Below are 14,732 nucleotides of genomic sequence, written 5' to 3'. Positions count from 1 at the left end.
GTGCGCATGCGCGGCCTCGGAAGCCACGGATTGGCTGAGAGAGAGGGAGGCGGAGTCTAACAGGCGTTATCGGGGCGGAGTTAATGTCCGGTAGCGGCAGCTTGAGGACCCGGTAAGGCGGGGCTCTTCGGAAGCCGGAAGTGGCCCGTGACGGGCACTCGGAGCAGTTCCGGTGAGTCCGGTGGTGGGGCCCCCACCTGTTTTAGCGATCTGGGGCCGAGAACCTGAGTCCGCGGGGTGGGGGCGGTCCCGCAGCGGGGCTCACATCTCCTGCCCTGCAGATGACTGTCCACAATCTGTACCTGTTTGACCGGAATGGAGTGTGTCTGCACTACAGCGAGTGGCACCGCAAGAAGCAAGCAGGGATCCCCAAGGAGGAGGTGACGAGAGGGCCTCGGCGCAGCGCGGGGGTCCTCGCATCTCTAAATGCACAGAGTCCCAGCCCAGCCCCGTTTCTCCAAACCCCGGTGCATTCCCACCCCCACCCCGTCTCCCTCAACAACCGAGACTAACTTTGCCCCTCTCCCTCCAGGAGTACAAGCTGATGTATGGGATGCTTTTCTCCATCCGCTCGTTTGTCAGCAAGATGTCCCCGCTAGACATGTACGGTGTCCGAGGAGGGTGTGGCGAGGAGGGCTTGCCTTGGGAGTTTGTGGCAGGGGGGAACTGCCTGGGGTGGAAGGGGGCTTAAAGAGAGAGGCTGAGTTCGGATCAAGTGTGCAGGAGCCGGCAGGAGCGGGGGTAGGGAAGGGCTCAAAGTAGAGAGATTGCACAGGGGCTAAATTGAGGGACGCAGAAGGGAGGTGTGTTCACTCCATATCCCACCGAGGCTATGCTTAGACGAAGCGGGGGTCGGCCTTGAAGGGGATCCACAGGATTTCTTTGGGAGAACTTCCACTCCCATTCTTTAACACCCTCCTCATCTCTGCAGGAAAGACGGCTTTCTGGCCTTCCAAACTAGCCGTTACAAACTCCATTACTACGAGACACCCACTGGGATCAAGGTTGTCATGAATACTGACCTGGGTGTGGGACCCATCCGAGACGTGCTGCACCATATCTACAGCGCGGTCAGTGCCAGCCCCAGGGACCCTTTCTCAGAGCCCCTTAACAGCCAGGGAGGTAGTCAGAGCCCCCAAAGCCCCAGCTCCCCTGCCCTGATCCTGTTGTATTATACCTCTGTTGAAGTCAACACTGCCACCACCTATTAACTCCTTGCTTGCCTCTCAGCCCCTACTCTGAGTGCATTCACACACCTCTGAGGTTGTACTAGGTTTGGGGTTGAAAGGAGAAGTGTGCAAAGCTCTGCTCTAATAGCCTTGCTCTCCGTAGCTGTACGTGGAGCTGGTGGTGAAGAATCCTCTGTGTCCCCTCGGCCAAACTGTGCAAAGTGAGCTCTTCCGCTCCCGACTGGACTCCTACGTCCGCTCTCTGCCCTTCTTCTCTGCCCGGGCTGGCTGAGGCAGCTTGCCTCCTCTCTCAGGAGAATCTGTATTTGCCTGGGGCCTTCCTAACCTGTGGTGCCTGGGGGCCCCCAGTGTAAACCCCCCATCCACTCCCTCCCGGGTTTACACCCTAAAGACATGCTCTGCCGGCCCCCAGGAATCCCAACACCCCTAAACCAGGCCCTTTCTCCAGTTTTATCCTTTCCTGACGCTGTGAGACGCACAAAATAAAGCTTTTGTCACCCTGTGCAGCCTGAGTGTGTTGGCTTGCGTGGGCCTTCCCAGTCCTGCCCCGCTCAGGCAGGTGGGACCCTGGGTGGCCGCACCCTCCCTCCCCCAAGGCCTGTAAAGAGGCTTTGGGCAACGCGCTTTTCAACAGGGTCACTCACTGCTGACATTTCGGGCTGGCTAGTGCTGTGCTGTGCTGTAGGAGCAGCCTTGTGTTCTGTAGGATTTGTAGCAGCATCCCTGGATGTCACTCACTAGATGTAGCACATCCCGCTTCACCACCTCTCCTAACTACCACGAGTGTGTCCAAGCCTTGCCACACATCCCCTGGGAGACAAAAAAAAAAAAAAAAAAAAATCCCTCCAACTGAGCGCGGCCGGGCAGGGGGAAGTGGACCTGCCTGCGGTCCCGCGAGCTGTGACGACCCAGCTAGGATCTGAGCTCCCCAGACGTTCACACAGCGGCGCCTTCCGCAGGCGGGGCTTATGCAGATGAACCGCAGGTTCAGCAGGGAGGCGGGCGGCTCTATGCAGATGAGGGGGCGGTGCCTGCATGTTGATAAGCTGGGCCAGCTGCCGACGCGGCTGGCAGCCTGGCGGGTCCCGCTGCGGTTCGGGCAGAAGTGGCATCCCTCGGCTGCCACCCCTCGTCGCTAAGTCCCTACCCTCTGGGGACCGCCCTCGACCTTCACCCCGTTCCTTTCCCCCTCCTCCCTACACCAGCGCCCCCTTATTTGAGTTTTTCCGTTCCGGGCACCCCTCGCGTTTCTCCGCGCCCGCCTTGAGCCCCGCGACCTCCAGCAGTCCGCCCCCGCGGGCCTGATCCGACTGGCGGCTCCCGCAGCAGCCTCCTCGGCCTTCCCGCTCTCCGGGGGCTCACCCCACTACGCCGCCGGGAGTCCGCTCTCGGGTTCCCTGCCTCCTGCTCCCGCCCCCCACCACCGGAGCCCCCTCTCCTTCCCTGCCCGGCCGGCATGCAGGTATCCATCGCGTGTACCGAGCAGAACCTTCGCAGCCGGAGCAGCGAAGACCGCCTGTGCGGACCCCGGCCGGGCCCCGGGGGCGGTAATGGGGGGCCGGTTGGCGGGGGGCACGGGAATCCTCCGGGGGGTGGAGGGCCAGGCTCCAAGGCCCGAGTGGCACTGGTCCCCCGACCCCCAGCACCCGCTGGGGCCCTCCGAGAGAGCACCGGCCGAGGCACTGGCATGAAATACAGGTATGGGGGTGACCGGGCAGCCCACCCTATCTGCTCCCCTTTCGGAACCCCTAGGCTTCCCGGGATGGCCGCCAAGACCCCTTCAAACTTTGCTCAGAAGGTCCTGGTTTCTCCCCTTACTTGGTCCTTCTCTTAGTCTCCTCTCAATGAGGGAATGAAGTTTACCAAGGCTGACTGGGACCTGTCAGACTCCAGGGACGCCCCGAGCCTCCCTCCATACTCCTCGGAAGGCCAGAGATTCACCCCTCTCCCAGCTGCACCTGCCCTCCAATGGCGTGTCCTTGGGTCGCTGTCCTGGGGAGAGGAGGGAGGGAAACAGCTTCTCACTCTGGCCGCAGGCTCAGGGCACCTGACCCAGATACTGTCCCCACCTGCCCCAAGGGCCCAGTCTCCAGCGGCCTTTCTTGGCCAGGAAGGGAGTGGGGCCTTTGGGAAGGATGGACCACAGCTCTCATCCGCATGCCAGCCGAGGGACGGGGTGGACAGGGAAGGGGCCGGGAAATATAACTGACTTTATTCCGGAGAACTGCCTGGCTGGAGTTTCTTGAAGCTCACAGTCGGCGGGAGGGCAGGGGCTTCTGCTTGGAAGTGAGCCAAGGTCACTGATCTGATCTGGCTTTTGTCACCTAAGAATCTGATCCCCTCCAGGTGGTGGCCATGAACCCACTGCCTGGGTGGGGGACCTTGGGGGAAGGAGGAGAAGGCTCACAGTTCTGAGACATTTTTCGCAAGCCAGCAGAAGAGGGAGAACCAGTGGTACTCGCCCCTCCCCCAGCTGTCCTCTCTGCCAAGCCTAGCCAGGGACCCTTGTCCATCTGAGTGCCTGAGCGTGGCTTGGTTTACCTCCTCCACACTGCTGTCACCCTTGAGCATAGCTCGCTCGCTCTCTTCTCATAAACTCGCCACAGTCAGCCAGCCAAATCCCTCCCAGGACCCCCCACTCCACATGAGCCAGAGATGACTCAAACCCAGAGGAGACCGTGCCCAGAAGAGGCACACCAGACGGCACACCTGCCGCGTGACAGGAGGGAATGAAGGCACTGGACAGTGGCTGCAGGGAACAGTCACATGTTGGTTCCCTTATTCTTTCAACACTGTTCCTAGGGCCTCAGCAACGAGCATATCACTGCCCAAGCCTATAGGCCCACTGGGTCCAGTTCCTTAGGGCTGGGACAGGAGCTAGGGGCTGACCATCTAGGTCCCTAACAGAGGCTCTGCCCCTCCTGCTGCTTCTGTATTCTGCAGGAACCTAGGAAAGTCTGGTCTTCGGGTGTCCTGTCTTGGCCTAGGTGAGTTGAAGTAGGAATTAAGGGAAGGGGCATTCTTCTACGGCCTGCCTCCCGAGGTTCTCATGTGCCTGGCTTCTCTCTCACAGGTACCTGGGTCACGTTTGGTTCTCAGATCTCAGATGAGGTATAAGTGACGGGACCTAGAAGGGCTGGGTGGTGGTGGTGGTGATGACAGAAAGCAGAGAAAGGGGCAGTGGACCTGCGTTGGGGCACAAGCATGGGGAATGAGGTAATTGGGGGGCCCGGGGTTGACCTTCACCTTTCTCTCACCTCCCCAGACAGCAGAAGATGTGCTGACAGTAGCCTATGAGCATGGCATAAACCTGTTTGACACTGCCGAAGTGTACGCAGCAGGAAAGTAAGGACCGGGGAGAAAGAGCTGTTACGCTGCAAGGTTGAGAGAACACCAGGCCTTCTTGTTTTTCCTCTAAAGAACCCTGGGAATTCTGAGAACATTCCACTCCAGCCTTTTAGCTTGGGGCACCCAAAGCATTATGGGAGTTGTAGTCCTGACATCCATGCCTTTCTGACTCTGAGGTCAATGAGCATATGGTGGCTCACAATGAATAAAGCAGCCAATAACATATATCCTGGGCGTCAGTAAAGTACAACGACGTAAGGACTAAGCTAGATTTTCAAACACTCCATGCCACATCACACACCGGGGACTTCACCCTTGGAGTAGCCAAAACCTAGGATGAGCTACCCCTGTATTTTGTCCACCCGGCAAATACTTCCACTCATCTTCAGGATTTGGCTCAAATGTCAGTCCCCAGGAAGCCCTTGCCCAGTGAGCCCAAAGTGGCCACCATCTCCCGTGAGCCCCTTAGCACTTTATACTGCCTCTGGTCCACAGTTACTTAATTATGCAGCCACCTTCCCTGCTCAGCTCGGAGCCCCGCCTTCCAGGGAACATGTCTTGCCTTTCCCCAAGTACCAACCTGGAGCCTACACACAGCAGGCACCACTTCCGGCATGAACTCAACGTGTTCTCCAAAAGTGCACACTCTAAGTGGATAAACAAACAAAAACGAAGGGAAGATAGGCAAGACTGACAGTAACAGTCACCGTAACGATTTCAGACTTGTCACGCGTTAGCTCATAATTGCGTGCTCAAGAATTGTGTCGCTAATTCTGTGGAAGCCGACACGTAGGACTGACCACAGCCTGCGGCGACCAGAGCACATTTCAAGAATGAGGCCGATTCCAAGCTGAGTTTAGGAGGGTGGTGGGATGCTTGCAGAGGCTCAGAAGAAGGAAGGGCAGCTTAAATCGCTGAAACCAGGGCAGGCAGGGTCCTCACTGGGAACGCCACAGTCTGGGCCTCGCTCCTCAGTGTGTTCTGGCCCATTAGCACCCGCAACAGGGCTTACACACCAGATATTTAACTGAATGAATGAAAACAGTACGACCGACTGCACCCCTCATTCCGGGATGGGACTGAAAGCCCTCAAGGGCTCCTGGCTTATGTTCTATCTCATAAGAGAGGAAAGTAGGGGGAGGCAGGAACTGACCCACTTCGGCGGGGTCAGCGCCTCTGCCTTGCCTTTCTTCCAGGGCTGAGAGAACCCTAGGCAACATCCTCAAAAGCAAAGGTTGGAGGTGAGACGCTGGTGGGGTTGGGGTGGCGGCGGCGGCTGCTGAGCACATGCTCATCCAAAAACCCTCTTCTTGCTGTTTCTGCAAATTTGTTTTTTTCCCCAGGAGATCAAGCTATGTCATCACCACCAAGATTTTTTGGGGAGGACAGTAAGTGGCTGCCCCACTAGGGTTAGGAAGAAGCCCTGCAGAGGAGGTATATGGCATGGGCGTGGGGACAGCTGTCACTCATCTGCTGCTCCAGGTCCACATCCTGTCTGCAGGGACCCCCCCCCCCCCGCCCAGTTCTCGTGGCTCCTGAGCAGCCCTGGTCCTGTCTCTTTGTCACATCTCATCTTCCACTTCACCTTTTCCTACAGGGCAGAAACTGAACGAGGCCTGAGCCGCAAACACATCATCGAGGGTGAGTTCAGGCTGGGTCTGGCAGCCAGAGGAGCAGGGGACATTCTCTGAAGCCCTGGGCTGGAGGCGCTGAATGGGGAGGTAGACGGCCCCGACAAGGGGGTAAGGCCTGAACTCTTAGTAAACACAAGCTGTCTCCCCACCCCAACCTGCAGGTTTGCGGGGGTCCCTGGAGCGCCTCCAGCTGGGATATGTGGACATTGTCTTCGCCAATCGCTCAGACCCCAACAGCCCTATGGAGGGTAAAAGCAGTGTCCCCGAACCAGGCTACCCCTGCTCAGAAGCCCCCTAAGACCCACAGTGGAGGCTCAGACCCCTTGAGTTGGATGGGGGGGCAGAGGACAGGCAATGAACCACGCACAGAGCTGCCTAGGGGTTTCCATGGGGCAGGTGGAGGTCTGCATGTGGGCAGCCCTAACTTCCAGGAGCCCAGTAGCGAAGCTCTCCCTGTCCTCCCGTGTGCCTAGAGATTGTGCGAGCCATGACCTACGTCATCAACCAGGGCCTGGCCCTATACTGGGGGACATCCCGATGGGGGGCTGCGGAAATCATGGTGAGTGTGTAAACTGACTCCCGGCGCCCTATGCCACATGGCTTCCCACCGCACCAGGGGGAGGGGCAGGGAAGGAATGGAAGGAGTGCTCTGACCCCGTCTCTGTCCCCCGCTCCAACCCAGGAGGCCTACTCCATGGCCAGACAGTTCAATCTGACCCCTCCTGTGTGTGAACAAGCCGAGAACCACCTCTTTCAGAGGGAGAAGGTGGAGATGCAGCTGCCAGAGCTCTACCACAAGATCGGTTCGCAGCCCCCTCATCCCTGCCTTCCCCTTGACCTGACCTGCCGCCCAGGTCCCCTTCCCCACACCCACTCCCCTGTTCCTCTTAGGTGTTGGCTCAGTCACCTGGTCCCCCCTGGCCTGCGGCCTCATCACCAGCAAGTATGATGGGCGAGTCCCAGATACATGCAGGGCCGCCATCAAGGTGAGGTTCGGGCTGCTGTGTGTGTATGGCCGTGGGCGGGAGGTGTCCTTTGCTGATTCTCCTTGGCCTGCAGGGCTACCAGTGGCTCAAGGACAAAATGCAGACTGAGGATGGCAAGAAGCAGCAAGCCAAAGTGATGGACCTTCTCCCCATCGCCAACCAGCTGGGCTGCACTGCGGCTCAGCTTGCTATTGGTGAGACACTGGCAGCCTTGGACCCTGCAGGGCCCCTGTCTCCTCCCAGACCTGTCCTAAGTCTGGCTGGCCCCTGGGAAGGACCCTCGGCTTGCCACACTTCCGAAGTCCCTGTGCACCCCGTTCCCATCATTTCTCTGTGTTTCCTCCTCCGGCCTCAGCCTGGTGTCTCCGCAGCGAGGGTGTCAGCTCCGTCTTGCTAGGGGTGTCGAGTGCAGAGCAGCTGATAGAGCACCTGGGCGCCCTACAGGTGAGCTGGAGACAGGGGCAGCGGGCCCCCTGTCCCTTTTCCCAGGCGTCCCAGACATGCTATCCAACTCGGAGTGGCGTCACACTACAGAGTCCTCACTTTGCTGGCGGGAGCTCCCAGGGCGACCAGCTGTGTGTGGCAGGTGCACAGCCGCCACTTCCTTGGGTTCTCCAACCTGCTGCCCTCCCCACCGCCCCATTCTCCTGCAGGTGCTCAGCCAGCTGACCCCGCAGACAGTGATGGAGATAGACGTGCTCCTGGGGAACAAACCACATCCCAAGAAATAGCCCATCGAGGGCGCGGGGACCCACCCCGGGCGGCGCAGGAACGCAGCCCGGAGCCGCCACACCTGCCCGACAACAGCTTTCCCCCTCCGGAACCCCACCCCGGGCAGCCACCGGAGCCAGGGTCGCCCCGCCCACCAACGAGTTCCGGCTGAGTAGCAAAACGCATGACGAATAAAGCCATATCCTCCCGCAGCGGGGCTGCCGAGAGAAAGTCCTCCCGCCCCCGGCTGCTCCCTCTAGGCCGCCTTGCTAATCCCGGCACGAGCTACGGGCCACCCCCTCTCTGCCTCTTGGTCTCATGCCTTCCTCTCAACCCTCTATTGCCGAGACCAGAAAAAAAAAAAAAAAAAAAAAAAAGGAAGACACCAGCAGATATAAAGAAATATGCAGAGCACCCCAAAAGTGGCCCTGGAAATGTCCTCCGGGGCGATGGCCTAATGAGTGAGTTGTGACGTCATCTGGGACCTAAGCGGGGCTCCACGGCTATGCAGCATGGAGGAAGCCAGGCTGGTCCTGGCCGGAAGTAAATACTTGTCAGAAAACCAGAGCCCTGCTCCCAGCCCGGCGGTGGAGGAGGGCTTGCATCTAGAAGTAGCGGCGCCCCTTGTTCTTGCAAAGAGGGGGCGCGCGATTCAGGGCCGCAGCACAGCGAGCAAGGCCTAAGGAAATGTCACCGCGGATGCACCGTGGCCAGGATGGCTCCAGGCAAGAAATGGGGGCTGTGCTCCCCAGCCCTTGGGTCAGGCCAGAGGCGTGGGGCCGTGGTGAAGACCTGGGGCAGGACTTCCTGCCTGGCGGTGGAAGATGGCAGCCCTGCTCCCAGCAATAATCCTACAGCAATAACCTGGCCCCTCTTCTGTAGGACTTCCCAGGGTACTGTAAATAAAACCTCAGCTTGAGCCTCTCGGTGTCTGAGCTGCAGGCTGTGTGTCTGGGAGAGGTCAGGGTTGCCGGCTCACAGGGGCCGGGCTCCTTTGCGTCCACTGATCCTTCACCTTGGGGACCTGGCTCCTGGTCACTGCTCTCACAAGGACCCGGGCTCCGGGGGGGTGGGGTGGGGTCACAGTCCTTAGAACCTCTTCCTGTGAAAGTCCCGCGGTGTGACACCTTGCCATTGTCTCTGCGTGTCCGTGAGCCTCAGTTGACTTCCCTGTCCTTCTCCCTTCCCCCGGCCCGATGCCCACGCCTATGCCCAGGAACTGGTTGGGTGGAGAGGCTGTGCTGAGGGTGGTGAGGATTCGGGGTGTGCAGGAGGAGAGGTGAAGTGAAGACTGGTCACTGGTTGGAGCAAAACAGATACAATTTTAAAAAAAATAATAAAATAAGTAAAAGATCAGGTGTGAGGGTGGCGGAAAAGCAGATGAAATGGGGCTGAGTTCTGTTCTTCCCCCAGAGATCTCTCATTTCCAGGGGAAAGAGAACAGGTGGTGGAAAGTACCAACCTGAGCAGGTCACAGGAGGAGCCCCGCCTGCCTTCCGTACAGTGCGGCAGTCTCCCTTCCACCCAGCCCCAGGCAGCCTTGATCTTGAGGCCAGGACAGCCGAGGGCACTGCTTTCCGAAGAGAAAAGCCAGCAGCATGCCATTTACTCGGGAGCGCGCTCCACTCCCCTCCTCCTGGAAGAGTGGAGGAAGCAAAGTAAAAGGCTGACTAGACTGTGATGAGTTATTCTGTAGCAAACACACCTGAGCGGATCCCTTTGGTAGTATTCTCCTGAGTTACCTCCTGGTGTATACTCTTAATTTAATGATGCCTCCCCGCTCCCGCTCCTGACCTTGCATAAAACATCTTACAAACTCCTTGTAGAATAACCCCGGGGGGCGGTGCTGTGGCTTAGTAGGTAAGCTGCCGCCTACAGTGCCAGCATCCCACATGGGCACTGGTTTGAGTCCTGGCTGCTCCACTTCCGATCCAGCTCTCTGCCATAGCCTGGGAAAGCAGAGGAAGATGGCCCAAGTCCTTGGGCCCCTGCACCCACATGGGAGACCCAGAAGAAGCTCCTGGCTCCCGGCTTCAGATCAGCAGCTGCTGTGGCAAATTGGGGAGTGAACCATTGGATGGAAGATCTCTTTTCTCTGCCTCTCCTTCTCTGTGTGTAGCTATCTCAAGTAAATAAATAAATCTTAAAAAAAAAAAAAAGCTTCATTTACCACCATGCCTCCTTTGCATTTAAACATCTGCTCTACTTAGCATTCACCTCACTCTTTGATTTAACAAGTGTCTGTTTATGGAGTCCTTCCATGGTGTGGCACGGGAATACAGTGGTGGGGGATGGGGGGAGATGCAGAAAAACCATGTGGGTTATTGACAGGAGAGGCAATCACACAACCACTAAACAAATACAACTTCAGTTGTCCAAAGTCCAGAGGAACGCACACGGTGCTTCCAGAGCGTGTTTGACATGGTAAGGCTGAGTGCTGAGTGATGTGCGGGTGTTAGTAAGAGGAGACCGAGAGCCTTAGAGCCACAGCACATGCAAAGGCCCTGTGGCAAGGCAAGATCGCCGAGGGAATGGAAGCAGACTGTGAGTCCCGGGGGAGTTTAGGGCCTTACAGCGCACTTGGAATATTATCTTTATCCTAAGGACAGAGAGAATGCTCTAATATCCCAACAAATTGCCTCAAAAACTAAATGGCTTGAAACAAAATAAATTGTTCCCCTCCTCCCCGACTGTAGGTTGGCCTGGAGGGCCTCGGCTGTTTTCACCTGGCCTGCACCCAGCTGGGCTGAGCAGCGACATTCAGCTGGCCTGGCAGCTGGTGCCAGCTCAAGAACGGGCTCCTCCATCCTCCTCCGCGGGGCCTCGTCCTCCGGGGGTCCAGGCCACCTTCCCTCCAAGCCGCTGTCAGCACAGTATGGCGGTGGGGGAGTGGCAGAGACAAAGCCAGAAGCTGCAAGGTGTCTCCGAAGGCCTGGGCTCCAGAACTCTTCGCATTCTCTCCATCAAAGCGAGTAGGGCGGCCGGCCTGCATTCAAGGGATAGGGAAGTAGACCCCAATTCTTGCTGGGAGAAGCAGCGAAGTCAGGTGCAAAGAAAATGGGGGTCATGGATCCACCGGCACATTAAAAGGTCTTAAACAGGAGTGGAAAGATTGTGTGGTAGGGCAGGGTTTGAACTCAAGTCAGCTGGTCCCAGACTGTGCCATCACCCTCTGCGACAGACCCTGGGCTAAGTCCACCATACCAGGAGGAGGCACTGACTGTGGGTGGGGCCCCATGAGGGAGCGCCACGTCCTGTTTACCTGTGGGGGAAGTCAGACCCCTGAGTCACAAGTCATATGCTGGGCGCCCTGCTGGAGCCATCGCAGTGTGTGGGTGTCCTGATACTCCTGAAGGGAAAGATTCCCAGCATTCCTAAGGCCATGCGCCTAGGCTTTAGATGTCAGAGAACGAAATTTGGGGAGCCAGGCTTTCGACGTCCCGCGAGGTCTTGCATCAGAACCACAGGCGGAATGGGAGCTGACTGTGGGGCAGGATCGCTTCAAACGCCCAGGAGCTCCCTAAAAGCCGGGGAGCTGCTACCCGGCCTGGGCAACTAGGTTGGGTGGGGTTGTGAAAGCGTGAGCAGCGAGCCAACAGGACATGCGGGCTTTAGAGACCTGAGCCAGTGGCTGAGATACGGGCTGCGGGAAGGGAGCTGGAGATCTGCACACGATGCAGTTAAGGGGGCTCTAGCGCTGTGCTAGGGTTTCTGAAAGATGTGGACGGAAGAATGCGTGGTGCGCCTCCGGGGTCCCAGCCCTGGCGCAGCCCGGGCCGCCGGCCCCACTCCGCCATCGCTGGCATTCCGGACCTCGCCTCCGCCGCCCCCACGCGTGCCGCCGCTGGGAGCGGCCCGCCCGCCGCGTGACGCCTCCAGGGCTGGGCCCCACTATTAAAAGGGGCGAGAGGCCGCGGCGCCGGCCCCAGGACGCGACCCGGGCCCCAGGAGGGCCCGATCGTTCCATCCACGGCGCGGCGCGGGGCACGATGCAGCTCCTGGTGAGGGTGCCCTCCCTGCCGGAGCGGGGCGAGCTGGACTGCAGCATCTGCTACCGGCCTTTCGACCTCGGGGACCGCGCGCCCCGCCGCCTGCCCGGCACGGCGCGCGCCCGCTGCGGCCACACGCTCTGCACCGCCTGCCTGCGCGAACTCGCGGCGCGCGGCGACGGCGGCGGGGCGGCCGCGCGCGTGGTGCGCCTGCGCCGCGTCGTCACGTGCCCGTTCTGCCGCGCGCCCACCCCGGTCCCGCGTGGCGGCGTCACGGAGGTAGCTGTCGACCCCGGCTTGTGGTCGCGACTGGAGGAGAAAGCGCGGGCCCAGGGCGAACGACATGTGGCGGGAAGCCCGGTCAAGGAGAGCGGCGACGCCGACCCAGAGGCCGACCGCGAGGAAGAGGAGAGCGAGGAGGGGGCGGGGCCTAGGAGCGCGGGGTGGCGCGCGCTCCGGCGCCTCTGGGACCGGGTGCTCGCGCCCGCGCGCCGCTGGCGGCGTCCGCTGCCTAGCAACGGTGAGGGGCCGCGGCCGGAGGATGCTGGGCTCGGGCTGCACCGCGCGGCCGCCACTGACCCCGTTCCTTTTCCCCCCCGCAGTGCTCTACTGTCCGGAGATGAAGGACATTGCACACATGACTCGTTGCACGCTGTAACCGAGGAACTCGGGAGCTGTGGCAGAAGCAAGGTGGGAGCCGCCGCCTCCGCCGTGCGTTTTAGTCCAGGGAGCTGATGTCAAGACTGTGTGGAGCCCGGAATTGGCCTCTGATGAGGGAGCTGAGCCGAGGGCAGGCGGGAACGCCCCGGGAGGAGTTGGTGCTGAGCTGGGGAGGCTGCTAAACCATCTCGCCCCCATCTGCTGACTGCCAGCCCTACATTTCCAGGATGGAGTGGCTCACGGAGGATGTAAACAAAGCCTGCGTTTACCGTGGGAAGAAGCCAGACTGTTTTCTGAGCTGTGACTTTGGCTTCTGTCCAGGGCGGCGCTGGTGTGTGGGAGCAACAGGTCCCATTTTAGCAATTGCCAATGGCACGGGAGAGACGAGGCAGACTGTGTCATAGTCATCTCACTCTGGCATCGAGAAGGATGCGGGTGTGCGGGCTCTTCGGTTCCAGGCCTGTGTTCCCAAAAACTGGGATGACTCCCCTGCCTCTCAGATTAGGAGCCTTGCTTCATTTCAGAATCCAGGAGTCACCTCATTAGGGCTTCTCAGGGATGAAAGAGCGAGCTACTTGGTAAAGGCGTCAGATTTTAAAGTTCTGATATTGTGCTATCTTTAGTCATAGGGAAACATTGCCTACTTAAAAAACAAGATGCTCGTACAGGTTTAAACTTGTATCCCATAATGGGATATCCTGTATGATAAATCATGGTCTGTTTTAAAATTGTTTTATGATCCGGTATAGTCACAGTGAAGGGCTCACAGCACTGGTGTCACCAGGAACTGCGGAATCTCACTGACTACTAAATCAGACCCTGCGTTTTAACAATCCCAGGTGATTTGTGTGCATGTAAGATGTAAGAAGCACTGGTCTGGATACTCTAGGATGTCCCCAACTGTGGATGGAATACTTGAAACGTAATTGATACTGTTTTATTGAAAAGTTCTAAAGTAATGCTCTGTTGCTTAAAAAAAAAAAAAAAAAAAAAAGGTTTTTTTTTTGCGGCTGGTGCTGTGGAGTAGCTGCAGTCTACAGTGCCAGCATCCCCTGTGGGTACCGGTTCGAATCCTGGCTGCTCCACTTCTGATCCAGCTCCCTGCTGATGTGCCTGGGAAAGCAGCAGAAATGGCCCAAGTCCCTGGGCCCCTGCATTCAAGTGGGAGACCCGGAAGAGGTTCCTGGCTGCTGGCTTCAGCCTGGCCCAGCCCCAGCTGTTGCAGCCATTTGGGGAGTGAACCAATGGGTGGAAGATCTCTCTGTCTCGCCTCTCTCTGTAATTCTGCCTTTCAAACAGACAAATAAATCTTTAACAGAAAAAGATAAATCTGTTTTTCTCTGAGCCAAAAATATGACCTTAAATATAAACAACTTTTTAAGAGGTCTCCGGATTGTTACTCTGATGGACAAATCATACACTTGATCTTAGCCAAACGGCTGAGAAGTGACCAGTGACGAATCACAGATGTATACACGTACGGCTTACAAATCTCGGTTCTTAAGAACTGTACCTTGGCGTTTTCCTGTCCGTAAGTCTCGGCTTAAATTTAGTTCCTCCTTTTGTGTTTTTTGTCGTCCCTCACTTGAGGTGTTGGGGTGTCCCCCACTGGAGGCCTCTGAGTACTGACTTGGAGTTTCCAGCTCTAGGGCCAGCACCAGCCTGCGTTATCGGTCCCGAGTACACAACTGTTGGGCTTGTCTCTGCTCTTTAATGAGAGCCTCAAGAACTCAGTGTCTGGCCTCTCAGCCTCTGAGAGCCTCTGCTAGGGACAAGTGCAGCAGCCCAGTTTTGGGCAAGGCACACAGGTCTGACCCCATTAAAAGAAGAGTGTGTACCTTTGCTGCAGACTGGAACTGAACCCGTGGGGCTGCAGTGCCCTCTACTGACTGCTCAGGGACCAGGCCGCACAGCTGGGAACCCTGCCACGCAGCCTCCCACAGGCACCTCGCCCAGAAGCCCTGCTCGGCTGTGCTTCCCCGAGGCCGAGGCCGTGGAGGCAGCCACCTCCACACTGAGCTCACCACGTGGCTGGGGTGGAAAAGGAGCCCCGGGTTTCCTGAATGATCCGAGAAATAAAAACGAAGAAAAGGAAGTTAACTAAAGAGCTTTTAAAAATAAAATGAAAAAGATGGATAATATGAAATGGCAGAAAGCGATAACCTTTCTTAATCCCTTACACATACCCCACCCCCCAGCCAAAAATAACAGAGC

General features: G+C 58.1%; 3 protein-coding genes and 1 pseudogene across 3 annotated transcripts; 3 read left to right on the top strand and 1 right to left on the bottom strand.

Moving 5' to 3' along the window:
* The first annotated feature begins 60 nt into the window (after positions 1 to 60).
* On the top strand, positions 61 to 1,694 carry TRAPPC1 (trafficking protein particle complex subunit 1). Its single transcript, XM_062175335.1, has 5 exons — positions 61 to 172; positions 282 to 380; positions 533 to 603; positions 932 to 1,070; positions 1,333 to 1,694. The coding sequence occupies exons 2-5, from the start codon at positions 282 to 284 to the stop codon at positions 1,459 to 1,461; spliced, it is 438 nt and encodes a 145-aa protein (XP_062031319.1). The 5' UTR covers positions 61 to 172; the 3' UTR covers positions 1,462 to 1,694.
* Positions 1,695 to 1,798: 104 nt separating this feature from the next.
* KCNAB3 (potassium voltage-gated channel subfamily A regulatory beta subunit 3) lies at positions 1,799 to 8,788 on the top strand. The gene is made up of 14 exons (XM_062175334.1): positions 1,799 to 2,888; positions 4,134 to 4,177; positions 4,264 to 4,301; positions 4,456 to 4,535; positions 5,735 to 5,779; positions 5,882 to 5,926; positions 6,136 to 6,179; positions 6,334 to 6,420; positions 6,646 to 6,731; positions 6,855 to 6,975; positions 7,064 to 7,158; positions 7,232 to 7,352; positions 7,514 to 7,602; positions 7,812 to 8,788. The coding sequence occupies exons 1-14, from the start codon at positions 2,647 to 2,649 to the stop codon at positions 7,887 to 7,889; spliced, it is 1,215 nt and encodes a 404-aa protein (XP_062031318.1). The 5' UTR covers positions 1,799 to 2,646; the 3' UTR covers positions 7,890 to 8,788.
* A 3,070-nt stretch (positions 8,789 to 11,858) lies between these two features.
* RNF227 (ring finger protein 227) lies at positions 11,859 to 13,857 on the top strand. The gene is made up of 2 exons (XM_062216345.1): positions 11,859 to 12,378; positions 12,461 to 13,857. Exons 1-2 carry the CDS (start codon positions 11,859 to 11,861, stop codon positions 12,514 to 12,516), a joined length of 576 nt encoding a protein of 191 aa, XP_062072329.1. The 3' UTR covers positions 12,517 to 13,857.
* On the bottom strand, positions 13,796 to 13,969 carry LOC133747440 (U2 spliceosomal RNA; annotated as a pseudogene).
* Between the last annotated feature and the right edge of the window lie 763 nt (positions 13,970 to 14,732).

Source organism: Lepus europaeus, chromosome 18 (genome assembly GCF_033115175.1).
Source record: "Lepus europaeus isolate LE1 chromosome 18, mLepTim1.pri, whole genome shotgun sequence".
Lineage (NCBI taxonomy): Eukaryota > Metazoa > Chordata > Mammalia > Lagomorpha > Leporidae > Lepus > Lepus europaeus.
This window is presented reverse-complemented; position numbering and strand designations above follow the sequence as displayed.